Source organism: Chaetodon auriga, chromosome 22 (assembly GCF_051107435.1).
Source record: "Chaetodon auriga isolate fChaAug3 chromosome 22, fChaAug3.hap1, whole genome shotgun sequence".
Taxonomy (NCBI): domain Eukaryota; kingdom Metazoa; phylum Chordata; class Actinopteri; order Chaetodontiformes; family Chaetodontidae; genus Chaetodon; species Chaetodon auriga.
In genome coordinates, this window is record NC_135095.1 from 13,215,774 (window position 1) to 13,239,437 (window position 23,664).

The 23,664-nt window shown below is 42.9% G+C and overlaps 1 protein-coding gene across 1 annotated transcript; it reads left to right on the plus strand.

The window, feature by feature from the left end:
* The first annotated feature begins 3,991 nt into the window (after positions 1-3,991).
* Positions 3,992-23,439, plus strand: hgfa (hepatocyte growth factor a). Its single transcript, XM_076722357.1, has 18 exons — positions 3,992-4,056; positions 8,549-8,711; positions 8,869-8,981; positions 9,644-9,758; positions 13,099-13,241; positions 13,410-13,530; positions 13,714-13,832; positions 16,007-16,178; positions 16,389-16,522; positions 17,505-17,598; positions 18,754-18,893; positions 20,582-20,614; positions 20,863-20,971; positions 21,076-21,150; positions 21,996-22,133; positions 22,429-22,535; positions 22,647-22,780; positions 23,189-23,439. The coding sequence occupies exons 1-18, from the start codon at positions 3,993-3,995 to the stop codon at positions 23,363-23,365; spliced, it is 2,151 nt and encodes a 716-aa protein (XP_076578472.1). The 5' UTR covers position 3,992; the 3' UTR covers positions 23,366-23,439.
* The last annotated feature ends 225 nt before the right edge of the window (positions 23,440-23,664 follow it).

The window sequence follows — 23,664 nt, forward strand, 5'->3', positions numbered from 1 at the left end:
ATTTCGTAGGTGCTGACAGGTTCTGGCCTTGGGAGCTGACCATGTCGAAAAACTCCCAGCTCTCCCTGATGATGAACACTACCCATCTCTCTGGGTCACCCTCCTCCGCCTCCTCACTTCCCCTGTCCACACCTCTTTACGTGGCTCAGCAGGCCATGAAATAGGTGTGTGTTTATGTGGGCACGAGGACAACGCAGAGAAAAAGCAAGAGCAAAAAAGAGATGGACACAAAAACAGATCCCTTAAAGCCATTATGTGTGGGGGTTTTATGGGTTTTTAACATCAGCCTTATTCTGATGGATTTGTAGTTTTTCTAGAAAGAAACTACAAAACCATACTGCGTGGAAAAAAACCCATCCAGACTTATGGTTTGGAGAGCATGTTGTTTCACTTTCCACAAGCCCCCACCAACAAAACACATATTTTTTATTTCATCCAATTTTTCAGTGAAAGAGAGCATTAATTTGCCATTTCTCATTTCTACATTAATTGTTACCATTACAGTATCTTAATGTTTCTTACATTCCTGTGTTCCTGTGTAAATTTTTTTATTAAAAAGACAAATCACAACACATCCAAAACAAAAAATAAGCTTCCATACATTATTATGAAGTCCTCAAAAGGAGATTGTAACTCCAACAGTGCCAAAGCAGAAACCAGCTACAGAAGACCAGTCTGATCATCATTTAACCACATTTGTTTCTGTTCCATCCTCACAACACAACTTTTCCTATTCTCACTACTTTCTGCTGTTGTAGGGCCAATCCTCCCCTCGTCCACGCTTGAAAAATGCAGAAACAGTGGGATCAATCACGAATCATGAACGTTAACTCTGAGGAACCCTGTGACGACAGAAGGTTGCTGGACTTTGTTAAGGGTGATGGCAAATTAGCTGGAAATCCTCTGGGACTGACTGTCTGATGAGAAGGAGCTTGTGATCATGCTTTCAAAGAGCTGGACCCTATTGTTACTGGCAGTTGTGAAATTTATGTCAGTTGCACTGATTACATCTTAAGATAGTATTTAAATAAAGTTACCCATCAGTGTTGAACATCATAGCATTACCAAACTTCCCATGCTCTAATTAACAATGCAGCAGAATGACTGACGTTTTGGAATCGTCTGCCATAGGCCCGAGGCTTTGAGTGAAAAAATAAATCATGGAAGTTAATACTCCCATGGCTTTGGTCTGTTATGAAAGAGCACTCCCACTTCCAACATCTTCTCCCTCGATGCATAATCAGCTGTCAAACCTAACTTATTTACCTGAGACTTGTGAACCACATGGGACAGGGCTAGCCCTAGTTCAAAAGGTACCAATCTACAAAAATTTGCTCCAAGACAGATTTTCTGAGCATCTGGATTTCTTCTTTGCACTGACACTGATTGACATTACGGGTGCGACATGTGTACGGTGCACAGTGCACCTCCGTGCACAGGCCGCTGTTTGGAGCCCCCTGAGCACACACACACACACACACACACACGCACACACACCTCTACACCTGCTGGTACTTTCCTGCGCACACACACACGCAGACCAAAGGGAAGAAAAGGGACCAAAGAAAAATTAAATGACCTGCACGCGTCTTAATGAGGGAGGGCCGGGCATCTGGCATTTACCTCAAACCATTTCTTCCCCCTGCTGCTCTCTCTGGAGGGCTTTAAGCCCGCCGCCCGTTAACGGCTAAAGTGTGGATTTCCTGTCAAATGTGGGTTAGGGCCCAACAAAAGTCCTGTACGCTGGTACCTAAATAGGATCACTTCCAGCTGCCCCACCTAAACACACACACACATTTCTTATAATGTCCCTGTAGAGATTTACACAGTGTCTGTGGTGCTCAGTGTTGTCTTTATAGTGACCTTATTGCACCTTTATGGTACTTTTAAACTCCAATAATCAATGTAATATTCCCATAATAAAGATGTAGGACATTATTAAGTTGCATGCCGTAGTGTGTTCTATCCATTAGCAGCCTTATATAATATAAACATTATAGTTCTTTATGGGGGGCTGTATAAGGTCAGTCTCAAATGTGCCGTTGGAACAAGCCATGAGCAGACTCCCCCCCACCCCCCACCCCCCGCCCCGCCTCCCACCCTCCATACCTCTTTCTCTCAAAGGGATTGTTTGAAGGGCAGGACAAATATTCCCTCAGTCCCTGATAGATATTTTTCATCTTTTTCATGACGGGCCTTTCATTAGAACAGCTGACCCCGTGTGAGAAAAAGGATGCCGTCTCATGATGTGGCATAGCAGTGCATCACTCACTCGGGTTCATGCAGTTCAGTCTCAGGTCGACTGAAACTGTCCCAGGACCTCTCCATGTCAGCGGGTCCAGTTGGCCAGAGTTAGTGCAGTTACAACGGCTTGTTTAAGGAGGCTTCAGGAGGCTCTTTTCTGCTTGTTTGTATGTTTCATGTTTGTGCACTTTGTCTGGTACTGTATTATGCATTTTGCAAATGGTTTGTCCTTTGAGGACGTAATCATTACTTTGTGCCAAGTGCTCTTTGGCGCACCATGTAAAGAATCCCATCTGCCTTTTCAGTTCAGCCAAAGTGAGGTGACTGAGGAGAGACAGAGAGAGGATCTTGTCAAAAAGATCCTGTTTGATGACCTGATTGAAAATCTCTCTGGGCTGGGGAGTCGTTAAGAGTCCTTCATAAATTCATTAACAAATGAGAGCTTTAGTTAATAAGACATGATAAAAATGGCACAAGTTTTTCACTTGTTATGAGCCAACAGCAGTTGGAAGTCATCTGAAACAGTAAGTGTTAATAAAATAAAATTACAATAATCTGTCAACTATTTGATTAGAAATTTAACAAGTTGTTAATAAATAGATTTTAGTCCTGCTCGAGCTTTTCACTCAAAAAGGTCAAAATCAACCAGTTCAGTGGAGTGAAAGAGCTGAATAGATAACATGAAAGGATAACAAGCCAGGGAGATTATTCAAAACTGGCAACCTAAAATGTGTTTTTATAAATGGATTTAAAATGAGCTTAACCAGTAAATAAGTCTTTATAAGGAAGTCCTGCCATGTGTTCCCATAAATGCTTAAATTTATTAAGACTACACTAAGTGCTCTCCAACCGCATTTATTTAGCCAAATTACAGTATGACTGGCAATTTAGAAGTGTTACTTTCAAAATAAAAGAAAATCACCAAAGTTTCATTTTAAAGCTGCACAAACTGGGGGAGGAGATGTACAGAACAGCTAAACCATTATTCTATCACTGTTGGCTTATTCTGGTTGACTTGTTTGATTAATGGAATCTTGCTTAAGCCCACATACTTATAGAAATATGCTAAAAATTCTTTTGATGATAGGGAGAATTTCAAGTAAGACCAATTTCATTTCGTTTAGTACAGATTACCTCTCATGGACTTCAAAAATAAGACTGGCATTCTTAATAAGACGTGGTTCACAAATAGATTTTGACTATCACAAAAGGCTCAGTAACAGCTGCGCACTGTATTTTTTAGTAGTCTATCACATATTTATTGGGCACTCTTTTCAGATTTGGATTAATACACACTTGTTGTCTGAGTCAGTATTGAAGACATTACAACGTGTGATTGTGTCCATTGATGTGTTTTAATCTTTTTTGGATGACTCACACAGAAATAAGCTGCATCTGGTGAAACATACAATATTTGTCAGTAGGATCACCAGTGATATCACCACACTTTGATATGCAGAACAAAAGGCTCGTGAGTCACATCCGATTTTATTTTGAAAACAACAACCGGAAGTTGCCCTATTTATTCGAGGGGACTTGACGCTGCTGGGGAGAGACGCTGACACAGAGGAGCACAAACTGAAGTAAAGTAAAGGGGGGGTTGAACCGAGGACGTGTGGCTTCTTGGAAGAGTGGCATCCGCGTGAGGAAGTCTTCTACTGGTCATCAGCCACTCTGGACTTCATACGACCAGAGAGTCCGTCGCCCAATTAATCCGGATTCTAACCTGCCTTCAAGTTCCCAAAACCATGAGGACAAACGTATGGATTTACCAAGCTGTGGTGTGTGTTGTGGTCACTATCATGGATACAGGTAAGACCAGAGGAGCTGTGCCTCTAGGTAGATGTTGGATATCTGATTGCATGCTGTGATTAATTTTAGTCTCATTTTAAAACCTGATTTGTTTCCCTCTTTTCTTGCATAGTCTCTGGGCAGTAAAGTGAGAAACAGACATGAGAGAAGTCAAGAAATGACACTGAAAAATAAAGAAATGAAACTTTAAAAAGTTACAAAAGTAGGCAAAAAAGTCAGATCTTGGCTTGAAGCAGCTTACTTTAAAAAAGCACGTCCTGCTGTGTAAAAGATAATCTCTGCATTTTAATTATGTACTGTGGCGTTGATTGCTGCTGAATGAACTTGATCAGAAGCCCTGTCTTGCACTATTGATTGGGCTCGCTCTCTAGGATTTATTACTGTGAGGTTTGTGAGAAGAACTCACTTAAAGCTAATTATAAGATGAGGAAGAGTCTCTCAACAAGCGTTTAATATGTTTTGAACGATGACACTTTGAATGAACTGAGCAACTCTGCCCATCCATATAGGAATTAGAGATCCCATTATTTCAATTTAGCATTAGCTCTAATCCCCAATAATAAATAAACCTAAAGACGAGTGTAATCAGTGCGTTTAAACTGCATTGTGCAGTAATGTTTGATAATCGGAAAGTTTCGGCGCACCGTGCCATTCCAGCTGCGTAAACGTAGTAACCCGTGCCAGAGCGCTCGGTTTGAAGTGCATCTGCTGATGTTACTGCTTTGTCATTAAACTTTTTATATAGGTCATGGTGATTTCAGGAATAGACGCTGCTGCATCTGTTGGCCTGACGCCAGTTGCTCAGAGGATGCGGCGCATGCCTACTTGTAATGTTGCAGCTCAGCTCCGGGCGCTCACACGTCGCGCGTTTAAAGCTCATCCAAACGAGCTCCGGTCCGTTTTATGAAGCCCAGATTATCAAGTGGTTAGAAAGAGTGCCCCGGCCTACATCCGCCCCGCTGACATGTCACTGAGTAGAGCACTGAATCCATAGTTACCACCTCCAGGGGTGCCGACCCTGACCTCTGACCGGCCTGGAGTTGGGGAAAGTATAAAATGCGCGCTCCGGACTGCGTGCGTTTGTCCCTGCAGAGAGATAGAAAAGGGGTGTGTGTGCATGTGTGTGTATGGGGGGGGGGTTTGAGGGTAACATCTGGCTGCTGAGCCCGGCTCCACATTTTGCTCTCTGAAGCAGATGTAATGTCTGCTTAATTCCCAGACAGAGGCACACCTTTAACCTGCTACTTTCCTGTTGTTCATGTAACAGTTTTTCCTTAACGCTGCCCAACACAATCCCTGATTATCAGACCGTTTATTTTGCAGGAAAGCTGGACTAAAATACTTACCCAGCTGACACTTAAGTTCTTGCTCAAGGGCACCTAAGTGGAAGTTTCTGAGGAAGGTCAGAGTGTCGGCCACTCACCTTTCCTCTCTCCATTTTTCAAGCCAAACCACGACCTCCAACCTGTTCCTTTAAGCTATTGCTGCCTCTTCCCATTAAATGTCATCTCTCTCATGCTCGCCCATTGAGCACATTTTATTATAATCTCCGACTTCAGCAAATGTTTGGGATTTGGAGATAGCAGGAGTCTGACTGCAAGGAGAGGAAGAGACTAAGTGAAATCTAATTGAGCAGCCTGGCCAGACATCAGGGCTGGAACAACACTGTGATGAGTGCCAGATGTGGTCCAGTGGAGGCCAAACATTAATAACACGTTCTCCCCAAAAACCATTTTCAACCATGAGGAGCCTCTAAACGCTCCACAGTTTACAGTATCCTAAGTACACACACAACGTCTTGTGTCGGATCTTGGCACTGGAGCATGTAGCTGTAACTCGGTAGCATGAGATCTTCCGGTGTGATTTATATCGCACTTGCCCCTAATTATAAACGGAAAACTATTGTAACCAAACACGTAATACTTGTAAAGATGTTGCTGCCGCACTCAGAAACAGCACTTACAGTAGAGCACCATTCTGCTGAAGGATGGGCTCTTAACTTTTTCCACAAGGTAAAAATGAATGATTTGTATATCGCAGAGGATTTGGACTTAAAATATGGTTTTGTCCTGCTTTTGAACCCCCTTGGCTCTCCTATACGTTATGCTATGTCTTTGCAATGGCAGAATTCTCTTTTGATGTGCGTCTTCCAAAGAAGGGGCTCTCAACACATGACAGTTTTCCATTTTTCTACACATTGTATGTTTTTTAGTATGTTTTGGATGCCAATAGCTAAGAGACTATTGTTAAAACTTACACATAAAACTTTGTTAGTTAGCAGAAATGGTGAAATGCATTAAAGCTCTCCTGGGGAAAAAGGAATTCTGACTGCATCTTGTTTTGTTCCCTTGAAAATAAACATCACCCTTGTCGCTCGAAATTAAAATGACAACACAATGTCACTGCAGTGAAACAGCAGGAGTTCTAAGAGGACTGTTAAGGAGTCATGAAAGCAAGTTATTGAAATGACTTTGTGAAGACATGTCCAATAAATGTATCTACAGTAACGTAGAACTGCAGCAGAACAAATACCACAAAGTAGTAAAAATTGTGGGGGAAAAAAAGCTGATTTTTGGCTCTTTCTGAAAGCAGTAAAATATGAAATATGCTTTCATGAGCTTTAAATCTCCAACTAAGGCACCAGAGCGCATCAGCCTGCTGGATGGACATCACTCTGTTCTGTTGGCTGTCTGCACGGTTTTGCACCCACTCAGCAGTACTCAGGGAGCTTCCAGCAGGAGCGCTGGGGGGCATTTGGAGCTCGGCTTTGATCCTGGAGGATGGGTAAACCCACCATGACGTCGTTTGTGGACTACTGTTTTGAAGCCTCAAGTTTGGCCTTATGGCCGTCATGGTGTTTTTGGAGCCAGAGGTGACCATAGTTGGACAAGAGGGTGGAGGTAGGGAGGGTAGTCATTGCTATGCCACTATCCTGATTGGGTCTGAGTGAAAACCCAAGGACAAGCCGTGGTAGCAACTTATCAATCATAATGTCAATCACTAATGCTTTATCGTCCATTTTACTCTACATGGGAACTTAAATTACAAAATGAACATCCTGCTGTATTGAAGAAGACTTGAAACTAACGATTGAGACCATAAACTCCTTCGGAAACTGTTTCCTGAAGTAATAAATCAAGTGGGAAGTAGGCTCATTTTCTTATAAGCTTACATAGAGTCTCACCTCTTTTCGCAACCAATGGAGTCGCCCCCTTCTGGTTGTTTGAAAGAATGCAGGATTAAGGCACTGCAGCATTCAGGCCTGGAAGCTCCGTCCTCTATGTATACAGTCTCCGTCCTGGACACACTCCATGTTTGCTTTTCCTGACTCGGGTTTGGCACAGCTGAAGGATGATCTAAAGAACTGTTCTCTCAAGAGCTGCAGGACAGCAGCGTTTTGAGGGATTCAAGACTTTCACGGTGGTGCTTCAGTATGATTCAGCAGTGCAGATGCTAACATGTCAACGAGCATGGGGCTTGAAGCAAACTATAGTTGAAGGATGCTTTCGCTGACAGCTGGCCCCCCAGTTCAATGCATGACAGTGACATAATTTAATCATTTCTCTACCTCCTCCATGCCAAGACCCTGTCACTGCTGTCCATACCTCCTGCTGTTCCAATCGTCAAACCACCAGGAGAAAACTCATATTCTCATCGATTCGACAAGTTATTCTTCGTCGCCAGCGCCTTGACAGCAGCCGTGAAATGTCTGGCCATGTCTCCCAGACTATGACTAATGTTTGACGCTTTGACAGTTGAGATGATAATAATTCCACATGGTATCTTAGAAATGTTCTCTTTTTTGCATTGTGCATTTACTTTATAGCTGACAGTGTACGCAAAGACTGCAAACAAAGGAAGAGAGACACATGGAGCAAAGGCCTAAATCAGGGATGCCACTGACCATCAATTTACATGGTAGTGGAACAGATGATAAATCAGTACTTTACTCTCAGTGGAGTGACAAGTTGAATGCCACCCTTACTGTCAAGTCTTCACAGTGCTGCCCATTAGCTGACTCAGTTCTTGTCGCAGCACTTAGGCCATATGGAATGGGTGAGATGGGGAAGAAGCCAGTGTTTCAGGCTTTCAAGCATTCACGTCATTGGATGACTTAAGACAGCTGTATGATTGAAAATCTGATAACATTAAAGAGTTAAAAGCGCGGACATTATAGCACAATATCCATAAAATGTGGGTTATAGTGCTGTGCTGTGGCTGATGTGATCATGCATACTTGCTTGCCTGTTCTGCCTGTTGCCAATTCCCTATCATTAAGCACCAAGTGGGATAACTCGGAGCTTTCAGGAAAATCAGTCATGCTTGCAACTTGGATGTTCATGTGAATGGTATTTACAGGACACAGAAACCGTGACTCCCATATGAGATGAACCCGGCATTAGCAGGCCCATCTCCCTTCCAGTCGAGCAGTGAATGTAGTGGCTGCACCACAACATGCAGATTCTCATGTTGTGTTCTCTTGTTCTTGCAGGTTTTTGTAGGAAGTCTCATTCGTCATTACAGAAGTATGAGAAGACTGAGAGTCACATGCTGGTTTGCACAGACTGCCCTCAGCCCCCTTTGGTACGAAACAGCCGGTCGCAGGAGCACTGCGCCCTCAAGTGCAAGAAAGTCAAGAAAAACTTCAACTGCAGGTTGGTGACGTTTTCTTTCTGTGTTTCCCAGAAATCCAGCACATGGTTTCTTCATGACCGTGTCCCCCTCACTCCTCCTGTACAGACGCACCATTTACATATTTTTTGTTGTTTATCATTTCTTCATCTCTCAACTACTTCCTGTGTGCTTCTGCAGGGCTTTCAACTTTCAACGCCCCGACAGGAAATGCCACTTGCTTCCCTTTGACCGTTTCACCCACGGTGTGCAGAAGCAGGCCAATGTCAACTTTACTTTGTATGAGAAAAAAGGTGAATTTTCAGTCTCCTAAAGTTGACTTTATGCACTCTGGGCTTTTTCTCATGAGAACGCTCAGGTGCAGGGAGGGATTTATGTGGGCAAATAGGTTGCTGGTGATTGCAGGTTATGCTTCTTGCACCGGCTCTCTGGCTCTCATGTTTTGAAGGTCTTTGGTTATTCTGTTGACACAATAATGGCATCCAACCCCACCCCCACACCCATCCCCCACCCCTTGCTCTCCTGCTGTGTAATCAGTCCAGTGGGCAAAGGCGCATGCATAAACATGTAGCAGACTGAAGTGGAGTGTAAACAAAAAATTAATTGTTTACAGTTTGAACGCAAGGGCTTTTCTTCACTGCAGGCTGTGGAATCTAGCACTTTAGAATTTACTGTGAAATTTATGGAAACTCCCCGCAGTGACATTTAATGAACTTCAGGGAGTTGTCTGTTTTGGGAATAGCAAGTTGGGACATACTAAAACGCTCGCTGTAAAAACGTCTTATTGACCATACATGGGAAAATATAGTCCAGGTGGCCAAGGCAGCACCCGCAAATCAACTTTTAATTGACTAAACACCCTGTAAGCTGACACACAAAGAGTACACAGGGACATCTTGTATCAAAGTGAGAACATGAATGGATGTTTTCGAATGCTTTTCATGCTTTCGTTTAGATTTTATAAGAGAGTGTATCATCGGCACCAAGGACAACTACAGAGGGAGGAGGTCTTGGACGAAGTCAAACATCACTTGCCAGGCTTGGGCAGATAATAACATCAATGAGCACACGTAAGTCCTCTCTTTTTCTAACCAAGAAAGGCAACAAAAAGTACCTTTTTTATGGGAATGGGGGTTATTCAGGAGAAGAAAACATTCACACGTCACCTGGAGGGTGCAATGCTTTGCTTGCGTGACACTTCTGGAGGAGTGGAAGGTGATAATCATTTACTTCCCCTCGCCAGACTCTTGTAGATTTGAACCAGCAGCCTTCTCTCTAATGTTAAGGTTTCCACCATTTTCTTGGATGCTCCTTTGCTGTTTCTCTGTGTCTGATATTGCACAGGCCTAAGCAGCTGATTTATTGATGTTCAGATCATCCCCTTGCACCTCGGGGGTTAAGGGAAGGTGGAGGCTGGGAGACGGGTGAACGTTTAGCCAGAGATAAGTCAGATTTCTTTCAACACATGCAAGGATGTCCTCTCCCTGCTTTTCTGCTGCACTCCATCAGGTGTATCCCCAAAGATGTTTTATCTCGACTACAGGCGAGGAAGGATCAGTGGATTTGTGATGGTGGTTCTGTGCCAGCATCTCATTAGTGGGGCTCATTAGTTACAAGATATTTTGACTGTGGCAGGAAGGGGAGGGGTTGAGAGACAGAGAAATATGGGTTTGAAGAAGTGCAGCGTGAAAAAGAGACAGAAAGGAGGTAAAATTAAAGAAAGAAGGTGCTAAAATGTATAGACTGAAGTCATGTTCTGTCTGTTGTCCAGCTGAGCTTGTGAAGCCACAGATGCACTAAGAGAAAATACATGTCCAGTGATCCCCCACAATTAAAACAGCGTTAGTCCTCATCCACTCCTCTCTTCCTCCCTTCACTTTCCAGAGGCAGCTCTTCACATTAGCAATACTTTGTCATTGTTTATTTGACACACGGTTCCAGTCCCCGTCCCAGATGGCAAATGTAACGTCCAACATCATCGCCCCAGCTTGTCAGCAAGTTTAAACTTTCAAAGGGTCAAAGGGAGCTTTACTTAGGGGAGATTTAGTGCCACTGTGGGGTTACCTAACATGGGACTGTCCCGCTGTGTGAGAATTACCGCCGTAATGAACCACGCACCATTTGAGTTTCAGGTAACTATTATTTTCATGCTTGACCGATCACCGTGGGCCAGGGGTGATTTCTCAGGAGGTTCCCCTCCAGGAATGGGACTTCCACCTGTTGTCTATATTTAGTGTTTGAACCGAGGCTCTGAAAGAAGTGTGCAATGATGCCCAGCCAAGCGTGGAGAATGAAATGGAATGGAAAATGTCTGTTCATATTAATAATAATAGATAACATTGCAATCATTTATTTATTCCCGTGGGGACGATCTTTTTATTTTTCCACACATTTCCACTGGGAAGTCAGCGAGCACGCTCAACCATAGAAATACAACCCTGCAGCTTCTTGCCGAGAGTTGGATGAGTGGAACTGTCACAGTAAATGTGACGTTCCAGTTAGCTTAGCTTAGCAGAAAGACTTGAAACAGGGGGAAACAGCTAGCCTGGCTTGCCTTAGGGTAAATTGTTAAATATTGCGCTTCAGAGGTGCAGGTATGCAAAATTTGTTACCTTTGGACATTTAACAGACAAAAAAATGACAGAGCTATTCTCATCAAACTCTCATTTCCTCAAATTTCAAGCTGTTCTTTTCGGGACACTAAAGCAGATGTGAGCTGCTGCACCCTGCGTCCAAAAGTCATTATGAATGTCTGAAGATTCAGGCAGTCCCTGCTTTCTTGCTTTAATCTCTGAAAACTTGATTCCGTTGGATGCTGTTGCATTGAAGCATGGCCACGATTGTTCCATCATCACCAGCTGCATGTTTGCTAGACATTTCGCAGCAGTTACTTCAGGTCTAGATTTCATCTTTTAGTGATATCCGAAATCTAGCCAATATGTTTAGCCAGCCCAGAGAGCAAAGCATGTGTGCATAGTGTCTGCCTCCGATGGGAGCAGACTTTGGCAAGGAGATGAATAACTGGCCAACATCTGTTAGCACAACATCATTATGGCTAACTTGCTCCCATGCCGCGGCCTTTTACGGACTCTCACCAGATGCAGCCTTTTTTGTAAAATGAGGAACCTTGTAATTCCATTTATAAATTAAGGATACTTTATTATGATGGAAATATCTTGGGCTTGTGAGTTACACACAACAGATGTGAGTTTTGGCACTTGGCAGACTGCTGTGTCTTAGTGACATGCATGAGTGAAATTTTGCTGTTAGTCTGTTGTATTTTTCTGTAGGTGGGACAGTGATCTGTAGCTTAGGATGTTCGCCTTCTTTCTTGCTTTTTGGCTGAGTTAGATTCTTGAGATTTCTTGTAGTTCTGGGTTGAATGATGTTGTACATTAGTCTACGAGTCTCGTGTAAGCCCCAGGGCACGGAGGGGAGAGCAGCGCCGACTCCCCCAAGAAAAGAGTCATTGTCTGGGGAAGAGTGGTCAGACAAACTGCTGAAAGGAGGGTGGACTTCTTTTTGCTTTTCCTTTTGTTTTTTTTCTTCCTACACATGTTGTTTCTTTTTACATCATCAATTAAACACTGAGCTCCCGCCGTTTTGCTTGCTCCATTATGCTTGTTTCTTTTTTTGAAGCACTTAGGTAAGTCACTTTGCTTGCTTCTTTTCACCTTCTGTGCACACAGCTTTTCCCCCCGTCTTCCCTCTCTGTCTCCCTGGGTGGGAGGGGGAATGTGGTCAGCATGGATCAGGGGGTGCTGACATGCCAGCTTTTCATCATCCTGCTCTGACAGACGATGAATTTCATGCACTGTCCATTTAGTATCCCATGCCGCTCCCCATTGTTACATCCCATATGTTTGGATTAGCCAGGTTCTTTTACTTACAGTCATACAGTGATGTGGTGTAGCCATTGACAGAGAGGGATTAGGTTTAAAGGGGTTCAAAGGCTGCCAGCAAAAGACCTGCTTGGGCTGCTCCAAGTGGTTCATAGCATTGTTCTGTGCTGTTGGTGGTTACTGTGCTGTGACAGGGTCGGGCTTCGTCACACATGAGGGAGCTGGGATATGGTAGGAATCAGTAAGGCGATCATGCAAAAGGTGCAAACCTGGAGAGGAGAAACATATTAATGAATAACTTTGCATAAGACTTCTGTGACGGCTCATTATAGGATTTAAAATGTAACCTGGTCACACTGAAGGCACTGGGATCTCTCAGACTGAGACGTACGTCTTAATGTAAATGCCTTTTGAATTTATTTGGTTTGTTACTGAGAGCACTTGAAGGCAGGTATGGCAATGTATACACCAGTGGAGCAGCCAAGTGTGTAAGGACTCCCTAGAATTTATTTATACAGCTTATGGTATCAGTTAACACTTTAAATAATGTCTGTCTACTCCCCTGTAGGTTTTATCCTGATAGGTACCCAACGCAAGACCTGAGGGAGAACTTCTGCAGGAATCCCAACAACGATCCCGGTGGTCCCTGGTGCTACACTACAGACCCCAATGTACGAGCTGAGGAGTGTGGCATACCACAGTGTTCAGAGGGTAAGACCCTCCCGAAGCACTGGACAATAAGATTCAGCCAAAATAACTCACCTAAGAAGCTGAATCAATGTTTCTGTCATTTATTTCCCTCGTGAAATCGTAAGTTGTGTCTGCATCCATAACTAGAGAAAAGAAAGCATAGATAAATGATGCTTTCTTGATTGATAGAAGTCTGTATGACGTGTAACGGGGAAGATTACCGCGGCAAAATGGACCATACAGAGAGTGGCAAGGAGTGTCAGAGATGGGACTCACCAAGGCCTCACAAACACCACTTCCAGCCCAAAAAGTAAGCTGCAAAGCTGATAATCACATGCTAACCTTTCTCACGGACAATGCTGCACACGCCCATGACAGATGCTTAAAGAAATGACGCTAATGCTCAGGAGAGGTAGACCTCACCAGTTGTTATGACTTACTTCTCTCCCCCCGTTTTCTTTCCTGCCTGTATCCCCTCCGTTTCTTGTCTCAGGTATCGGGACAAAGATTTAAAGGACAACTACTGTCGTAACCCAGATAATCGTCTTCGTCCCTGGTGCTACACCATGGATCCCAAAACTCCGTGGGAGTACTGCAACATCACTGTGTGTGGTAAGGGCCTACATGCTGGGGCTTGGGTTTTGTGGACAAAATCTTCAACAAATCAACTGAAAATCAAACTCTTGTTTGACTCTGATTTATGACTCTATTGCTGTTTTTTTTTCTTAATGTCTGGCACCTTTAAAACCTTGTAACAGTATGTGTCAGGCAGTTAGGAATCCATTATGAGATTCAAAAGTGGACACAGTGTTGAGGATCCTTTGCTTAATTTTTCAACAGACTGTGGTCAGGCACTACCAGTTAGTGGTTTGAGGATGCCAGGGGGGTTATAACATACAAGACTGTGGTGGTTTTGGGGTAGTTGCGGTGAGCTGAGTAAAAAAGCCCCTCTTCTCCCCTGCGGAGCCTCATAAGGCTTTTGTTTACCCGGCTGAGTGTTTCATGTGGTGGTTGGCTTCAAATCCTTCTACCTCAACAAGGAAGAGTAAATAGGTTGTTTGTAAAGGGGAGGGTCTGACTTCAGAGAGCCAGAAGTGTTTTGCTGAGACCACTCACAGATGACAAGGGGCTATAAAATGGAGTGTTACAATAGAGGCTACTATGCGGAGATGCCTCACACATCCATCAGAAGGTCTAATAGTTGTTTTAGTGGTATGAAAATCAGGATATATACAAACAAGCGACAAGTTAAAGGAAAAGTGGCGTGGGGAAACATAATGAATGCAGATGTTGTCATACCAGGCACAAAGGGTCACTGAATGGTTTGATGAGTATGAAAATGATGTCAATGCTTTGCTGTGGCCCCCGCAGTCACCACATCTCAATCCAGGACTCTCTACCACTGTCATCAAAGCACTGCATGAGGGAATATTAGCCGAAAGAATGGTGTTTGTCAAACTGGACGTTTCTCTCTTTTATATCACTGAAACCTGAACATTTTGGATCTTGGACCAACAAAACAAGCAAAAGGCATCACCTTGTGCCCCTGGAAGTTGTGATATTTCACTGTTTTTAGGCATTGTGCAGACAAAAAATAAATGAATTTTTAAAGATCCACAGATTAATCAAGAATGGTTTTAATCACTAGTTGCAGCCACAATGTATTTGATATAGAAGACACACAGTATGTCAAGGGGATAAACAATATAACTACAGTAGAGTCATATCACATTTGACAGGCTGACTCAGTTGTAGTTTAGATAACTTTTGCCTTCATTTAGAATTCAAAAGGAAAAGAAAAAGAACTGACTGTAAAAAGGGCTTACACCATTGGACAATTTGTTCATTTTTTTCTTTGAAAGCACAGTGAAATATTCCCACATGCGCGCCCACAAACACACCAAGCATCTCTCTTTGTCTCTGTCAGACACATACACACATGTACTTTACAGTACATGTTATGATTTACGGCGAGGGCGGAGAATCTGCATTTGTCCAGATGTGTGCATCCCTCAATGCCTGCCCTCAGAAAGATAAAAACCACTGACCTGTACTACACAGTGCACACAGACACTGGCATGCATTACATCAAGCCAAAGAATCCCTCTTTTCCATCCGCCTTCTCATTTCTGCTTCAAAACATTCCCTTTCCTCCTCCGTCTTCTCCCAATCTCATTTGTCAAAGGCTAAAGAAACAGAGACAGAAATCCAGAGGGGAGAAGTCGCTCCCCATGTACTACAATCCCCGCGCTGCTGAAAAGCAGAATTCCATCTGAAGATGTTTGGAATACTTGTCCGGTGGATAAAGTTGCCCCTGCCAGACTGGCTCGGATGTGATATCTTTGGTCGGGCTGCAATAAACAAATTCACCAGAAACAGAATTTCACAATTGTTTGATTTTGAGGCAAACACGTATTCATAAATAAGGTCAAGCTCCAGGTTTTTCTGTCAACAACCTGTGACGTGTGCAAGTTAAATAACTGCATATTGTTGTGGATGTCTCTACGTGCAAGAATGCGGGGCACCAGTGTTATGAATACACAAAAAGTTTCCTATCGCAGTTGAGACGAGGGGGGAGTGCTACTGTTTTTGATCATCTGTCTCTAGGTTAAACATGACACATTCTTCTGGGGATTAATATCTCCCTCCTTCTCTCCCTCCCTCCTTCCTGCCTTCGGTTTCTCCACCTCGCTCACTTTTAGTAAATTTTCCCTGTGCCTTCTTCCCCTTGCTTCCACTCACAATCACAGTTTCGATGTCTTTCTCTCTTTTTCTCTCGTTGCTAGACACTGACTCAAGTGAGGACACAGATGTCAATGCAACAACATCCTGTGTCCAGGGAAAGGGCACAGATTACCGAGGCACAATGAATGTCACTCCAGAGGGTGTGACATGTCAGCGCTGGGACTCTCAGTTTCCCCATAACCACTCCTTTCTTCCTCAGAACTTCAAATGCAAGTGAGTAATGTTTGCTTCGCGGCCCCTGACAGCTTGGATTCAGCTTTCTTGGCTGTGTCAAGGAGGTGATTTGCTCATTTTGTGCATTTGACTGTTGAAATGCCAAAAGGAAAAGCGAAGAAAGGGAAACGTGAAAAAGTGCTCGCTTTGCTGCAAAACATACAGTCATCAGCACCATCATTTAAATTGTAGTTTGTGTATGTGTTATAGAGACCTCAGAGAGAACTACTGCCGTAACCCTGATGGTGCTGATTACCCATGGTGCTTCACTACAGACCCTAATCAGAGGATAGCCAACTGCACCCACATCCCCAGGTGTGATGCTGAGGCCACGCAAAAAATAGGTAAATTCCTGTGCAACTTTATTTTAAAGGAATATTTCAGCATTTTGGGAAACATGTTAATTCATTTTCTTGCCAAGGGTTAGTTTACAAAATTGATGGTTAGCTTAGCCTAGCACAAAGAATGAAATGAAGGGGGAAACAGCTAGGTTGGGTCTATCCAGACCCAGGCTAACTCTTTCCCTCTGTTTCCAGTCTTTATGCTAAGCTAAGCTAAACAGCTGGTGGCTCTAGCTACATATTTACAGATGTGAATTCTGCTCTCAGCAGAACGCAAAGTGTACAGTATTTCCCAAAATGTCAAACTATTCCTTGAAGACTATCTGAGTGTTTTCTATATGCTATACTTCAAAAGAATGGCAAATGTGTTGTAATTTATGAGAAAATGTCCATGTTGTTTCTTGAATAATGTGACCCAAACACAGATCTACAAATGCTTCAAAAGCCATGTCATGTTTTTGCAAAGTGGAGTTACACAGACACTTTGTATATTGCTCCCGTAGGACTGGGCCACTTGGCAGCATGCTGCCCAATGAATTCCATCATGGAAGAACAAAAACACCAGACTTTGGCAATTGCGCTTGCTGTCATTTCCCATGTTTCTCTGCTTTACATTTACAGTAAGAAGACCGCACATGTCAGACTGCAGCCAGTCTGTTAGTTACTATCGACCCTCTTCTGATTCTGTTTAAGAACAGACATAGTAAGGTTTCATTTTCTTATAATATTTGAGAACCACCGGTTAGACGGGGGCCCCTGACTTTAAATTGATCCAAACCACAAAGAGAAGCCAAAATCTTGAACTTGATTATGTTATGTTTGCATCAATGAGAAAGACCACCACTCAAATCATGCACACAGTCCTTTGAGTATGTCTCACTGATTGCATTTAGGTGTTTGAGAAATTGCTGAGCTCAGTAATTCTATTCCTCCTGGGACTATTAAACAAGATGGTTTAAAATAACTTCATGCTGTTCTTCCTCAGAGTGTTATGAAAACAACGGAGAGACGTACCGGGGCACTTTATCTATAACTCGATCGGGGATTCCTTGTGCAGACTGGTCACATCACATAAACAGGTAACAGAGTCATGCATGCTGCCTGTAAATGTCTTGTTTTGCTCCTTCTGTTTACTCCCAATCCATTTTAAGATGCACTGAGCAACACTGGAGATATTTCTATGAGGAACTGACACTCTTTTCAGCTCATTTGAGGAGTTATTTGTTGACAGCTTATCTCTCATTGCCATATGAAAGTCCATCATATGAATGAAGCCAAGCAGTGAAAACAAACAGTGAGAGGAAATCAGGGGTTCCTCAAGGGTCAATACTAGGTCCAATTATTATTCATCTAACTAACGAGGGGAAACCCCGGGGTGCTCTCCAAGTGACCCATCCTGACGGAAAGGTTGCCCACTACGGGGTTGTTGCTTCATGCTTAAGTCAGGCTGTTGGAATTACTTAATTTACAGGAATTTTAAAAGCCAAAATGGCACAGACAGATGGACATGTTCCAGAGCCGACCCCTGACCCCAGGAAGTGCTTTCTGAGGAAAGTAGATCAAAGCCAATCAGCTCCCTCGCGTAGACTGCAGCCAGCGAGTCTACCCTGCTCAAGGTCAAGGGTCACCCCAGGAAAAACTGCTGAGAGCTACAGCTTGTTTAACATTCTCCTGGGAAGTGAAATTATCTTCACCCCCTGACAAATTGTTGCCCATTGCTTTGTATTATTTTAGTGTGCGTGTGTGTCCAGACTCCTGCTTAGTAATTGCTTTTCAGTGATATTTTGGATATTTGAGAAGATTACATTTGATTCTCTTAGAGCCAAGAGGAACGTTGCAAAAAGACACACAATTAGATGTGAATTCCTACACATCGGGAGCACAACCAAATCGCTCCATAGGCTCCTGCTGGTCTGAGCCCTGCTGAATGCTTAGAGTGCATACTTTCATACTCCCATGAGTACTCTTCACAAAACTCTGCGTTTCCTTCTTTGGGCTATGTGTACCAAATGCAGAGGATTCATTGCACTATAGGAAAGCCAGAGTCAGACTTTCCAAGCATGCTGTGGTTACTTACAGTGTGTATGTGACGGTGTGTGTGCGACATGCTGGTATGTTTTTAGAGTGTGAGAGTGTGTATGAATCTTTATGAGACGTGGCCCAGTGTTAGTTCTCATACACTGTGTGCAAAATAACAAATGGAAGATGAGAACCTGTATTTGTGTGTTTTACAGTGGGGATTCTCACTCTACAGAATCCCATGTAGGGCTGGAGATGAACTACTGCCGGAATCCGGACCGGGACAAACATGGCCCCTGGTGTTACACCAATCCAAATAACCGTTTGGTCTGGGACTACTGCAAACTGAAGCACTGTGAGTGGCTTAAATAACCCTGTCTCTTCTTCCTTCCCTGCACCAGTAGATACATCTGTGTTACATCAGCCATAAATATTAGCAGGCCCTTAGCTGATCATAGTAGACAGGATGTGAATGATGTATGTTATCTTGTGCAACTTTTTAGTGATCTATTTAGCAGACCCTTAAAGGAGTAGCTCGACATAATTTGCCAAGGGTTGGATAAGAAAATCAATACTTCTCATGTCTGTATGTTGAATATGTCGTTCAAGCCAGCATCTGATTAGCTTAGCTTAGTTCAAAGACTCAAAACACCTGCAAGATGTTGCCATCACAAATAGCAAACAGGTTGCCATATTTCCTGAGGTGTGTTTAATTCCAGTGGTTTGAGTTTGCGTCTTTTCGTGTTGTTGTTTAGAATTTTTCCATGTTTTGGTTCCATTTTGGAAGCCCAGCACCTCTATTTCTGCCAACACAAGTGCAACTGTTGCAAAATGCTAATGAGCGCTAGTGAAAAGTGGGAATGTGAGGATTGTGGAGAGAAAAGAATTTGCAGACTGAACATTTTCACACTTGTGTGCACCTGGCTAATTGCTGCAAAACACAGGTGTGGATTGCTGGCACTAGCCAAACACTTCAAAGCAGCTTGTCATCACTTTGCTCATGATACACTTGCTTTTAAATATGCATTCATGTGTCCTGCATGCCATCAGAGTGTATCTTGTGCGCATCCATGACTGAAGACCACTTGTCTGCATCATGCAATTAAACTCATGAACAGTGATGAAAATTTGTTAGGATATGAAGGTTTGAAAGGGGAGATTTTTGATTAGAACTTAAAGGCACTTGTTGAGGCTTGCGCTTCTCTTCCTAAAGCGGTGCCATGTTTAGTTGTGTTTGCATTGTGCAAAAGTTCTCAAGCAAGATATTTCAGTGTCAGCCAGGGACGATTTGGTCCTGATGAACCATCCTTACCCCTTTAATCTTTCAGGTAGACACTAACAACATGGGTAAGTATGTGAACAATGCCACTCAGATCCCAGCTGCTTGGAAAAGAAAACAAAGCAAGTATTTCATGAGCCGTTCAGACTCTGCAAACAGCACTTGTGAAAGAGCATCGACTGGCATTTAGTTCACAGAAGAAGACAGTGTTGGTGCATGGGTGGAGCACAATTAAATAACACAAGTGATTTAGCTTTGCAGCCTTTGTTGACTTCAACTAAAATCTCACAAGTTTTTTTGATGCTGCTTGGCTGGCGGCTTATGTAATCTGTTAACCGTGGTTTTGTCCAATTGGCAGAGACTACACGATATTCAAACAGCAAACAGATGCAGATCTCTGCTGCCGTCTTCTTGTTTGAGAAAACACACACTCAAGCAGCAAGACCCAACATTTTCATTGGCTGATTTTAAGCTGGCTGCATTGACGTGCCTCTATCAACTGGCTGCACAATAATTTCCATAATGTAAAACATATCTTCCATGAAGTTTTTGAGGTCTTGAGCAAATTTATTTGCTGTGGTTGCTGACTGTTATAGCCTCCAACAATGATCCTGAATCACAGATAAGTCTTTCTTAAGTAAAGAAGGGTGTCTTTTTCAATGGGGTTTCCTGCTTTTTGTTTCAATGTATGGTCAGTGGCCTGAATTACTTACTACTGCTGTGAGGCCTCTTCTTACTGTCTCTCTCATCTGTCCTTCTATCAGGTGAATCAGCTACAGTGGCTCCTCAACCGAACAGTGAGTATCGTTTTTGCTTATCTGGCTTTCACCAGTCTAGTCCCCTTCCTCGTCCTCTTATCTCTAATCTTGTCCCTTTTCCTTTTTACTCTACCAAATTACTCTATCAAATCCTTCTGTTCTCCTGTACCTGACTAAACAAATCTGATTTTATGGTTGCCTTTTGAAGTTTTAATAAACATTTTCCATTTAAAACTTAAATAGTGCATCCATCTAACATGCAGCATAAAAAATGTCTCCTTGTTTAGCTCTAACGAGGCCCAAGATATCATGCTTTGTGCACATAAACACCAGGATTGTTGGAGGGCACCAGGTGCGAGGTACAGATGGCAGCTGGGTTGTGAGCATCCAAAGAGAGTAAGTCATTGTACAGTGTCTGTGTTTCTACAAAATGTCATTTATCCCTTTTTATGCTTTTATACCTACCATAATGGGGAACGCTGTCTTTTAAATGTCCTCAGGAAGATTCATCTGTGTGGGGGCTCGTTGATCAGAGAAGACTGGGTTTTGACAGACCAACAGTGCTTCACCTCCTGGTAATCCTCCACCCTCTGATACCGCTTTCATTCTCTGTCTGACATGTCACATTTACCTTTTCCATTTATTCTATCTCTCAAACATGTTTCTTTTCTTCTTGCTACCTTCTTCTTAAATATTGTTTAAAGCTAAGATGCTGGATATATCCTGTTTACTGACAATCCCAGAGAGGCCAGACCTTAGATATGGAACAGAATGGTTTTGCTTACAGATCTGTCTAAATTCACCAGTTATCTTTGTCAGAGCCAATTGTATACATATAGTATCTCTACATCTGAAGTAGTCCCTTTAAAGAAAATGTCCCTTTCTCTGTACGTATGCACAGTACTCTATGTACTGCATATGGTGTACATCAGTAGCTTTTTTCTGCTTGTTTTAGGCACAGTGTGTGTTGTGTAAAGACTTTGCTTTTTGTGTTGCTCATGTTCGTCTGTCTTGTCTTCACATGTTGCATATTTGCGAAAAGGATCAGTAGTACATAAAATATTACTTTTACGTATAAATTGCTGCCATCGTATTTCTTGTCAAAATGTGCAACAGTGAATCCCAACATGCACCTGGAAATAAAACTATAAAATAAAAACTGCATTTTGTTATATGCATGTTATAAGAGCAGTGTTTAACAAGTGAGACCCCTGCAGATTTGAGCAAGGCTCACTTTCTTTTTACACCCTTAAAAAGATACTCCAGTGACTTAGTCTTCCATAAAGTTGAGGGACTGACTGAAAACACATTTAAAGAAAGAACAGTCAGAAGAAGCCACCTACTTACAGAGCAGTTGCCTACTCTATAAGTAACACTACTGTAGGTTTACAACTTACGTCTTGGTCCTTGTGGTCATCAGTGTTCCAGATCTGAAGGATTACAGTGTGCAGGTTGGTCTGCGGCAACTCAATGAGTCCTCAAGCCACCCAAGACTGCGCATCTCTCGCCTGATCTGTGGCCCAGAAGGATCCAACCTGGTGATGCTGAAACTAGCAGAGTAAGTTCTCAACTACTTCAGTTTCCACTAATTTAAGATCCTATTGTTAGAGTATAACTAGTGATATGGAAAACATTTAATCTTGTGTATTGTATCATAATTTTGGCCATGTGAATGTGTGAAAGGTCTGTTGTTGTTTGCTGAAAATGTTCAAATTTAGGTTGTTTTACAATTTTACTGCATAAATTTTTAATGATCTAAGGATCTCCCTTATTTGCCTCACGCACCTCTTATTTGTATGCATATGGTATGTTTTTTTGTGATTTATTTATGCCTTTTGTTATGTTTGTTGTAGTCCTGCTCCTGTGTCTGAAGGTGCCTCCACCATTCATCTTCCAGTAAAAGAGTGTCACATCGCCGAAGGCACCAACTGCACCATGTATGGATGGGGGGAAACCAAAAGTACTGCCTTCTTTCACCCACATGCCATGCCACTTTGCACTGTAACATTATTCAAAACAAAAGCATATCTGCAACATTTAACAGTCACACTGCTTATCCTTCTCTGTTCAGGTACAGGATACGATGAGACGCTGAACGCCGTGACCATGCCAATGGTCAACAATGACATGTGCTCACAAATCAAAGGGGATGCTGGGGAAAGCAGAATATGTGCCGGTGGCAAGAGAGGCGAGGGCGTGTGTGATGTAAGGATCACCAATAAATGTCTACATCGTGACACAGAAACAACAACAAGTACTTGAAAGTTTGCCAAATAACAAATAACGTAACCACTGAATATTCACTGGAACTACTTTCTATAGAAGAAATAGTCCCAATGGAAATGGTTGACATCGAAGTTTATGGATTATCTTGGTGAACTGTGACTTTATTGTGTTAGCATGGCAGCAGATGTTTCAACGAGGAATGTCTAAAAAGTGGCAGAAGAAATTGAGAAACCATTGAGGGTTAAATTTCAGAAACAATCCTGTTGTGTGAGCTGACCTTTTAAGCATTGGACAGCATTTTAAACATTTGGAGTTTGGTTCAGCGGACTATAATGTCCTTGTTGGCATGCTGTCTCTCTGATGTGCCTCTACCCTTTCCTCCCGCAGAAAGACAATGGCGGTCCATTGGTTTGCCAGGAACATGAGCGCAAAGTCATCATTGGTGTGAGCATCCAAAGGACAAAATGTGCCTCGTCACAGCCTGCGCTCTTTGTTAACGTTGCTTTCTACTCTGAGTGGATCTACAAAGTGTTCAAACTTTACCCCAGTCTGGACAGGAACTGATGGCGTGGTGTGAAAATCAACTCCATGCGTGACTTTACTGCAGCCTGCGAAAGGCAGGGCAGCTTTGGGCCAGCAAATTCCAAGAGCTCTGCAGCATGGACTGCGAGGGAGAAATGAGGAAAATCACCTTATGGAAAGTGGCCATTCTGGGATATTTTGGCTGAATTTGTCATTTTTCAGAGAGGACAGAGATTAGTGATTGAACCCTGGATGAACCAAATGGAATCTCATGCGTTCTTCCACTTTGCAAATGAAGACATCCAGGTTATTTGCCTTAATATCATTTTTACAACCAAAAG

Excerpts from the sequence above, each read along its gene's own strand:
- hgfa (XM_076722357.1), top strand. The coding sequence starts at position 3,993 with ATGAGGACAAACGTATGGATTTACCAAGCTGTGGTGTGTGTTGTGGTC. Across the intron at positions 13,242-13,409 it reads CATACCACAGTGTTCAGAGG|AAGTCTGTATGACGTGTAAC; the intron begins GTAAGACCCTCC and ends CTTGATTGATAG. Across the intron at positions 17,599-18,753 it reads TGGTCACATCACATAAACAG|TGGGGATTCTCACTCTACAG; the intron begins GTAACAGAGTCA and ends TGTGTTTTACAG.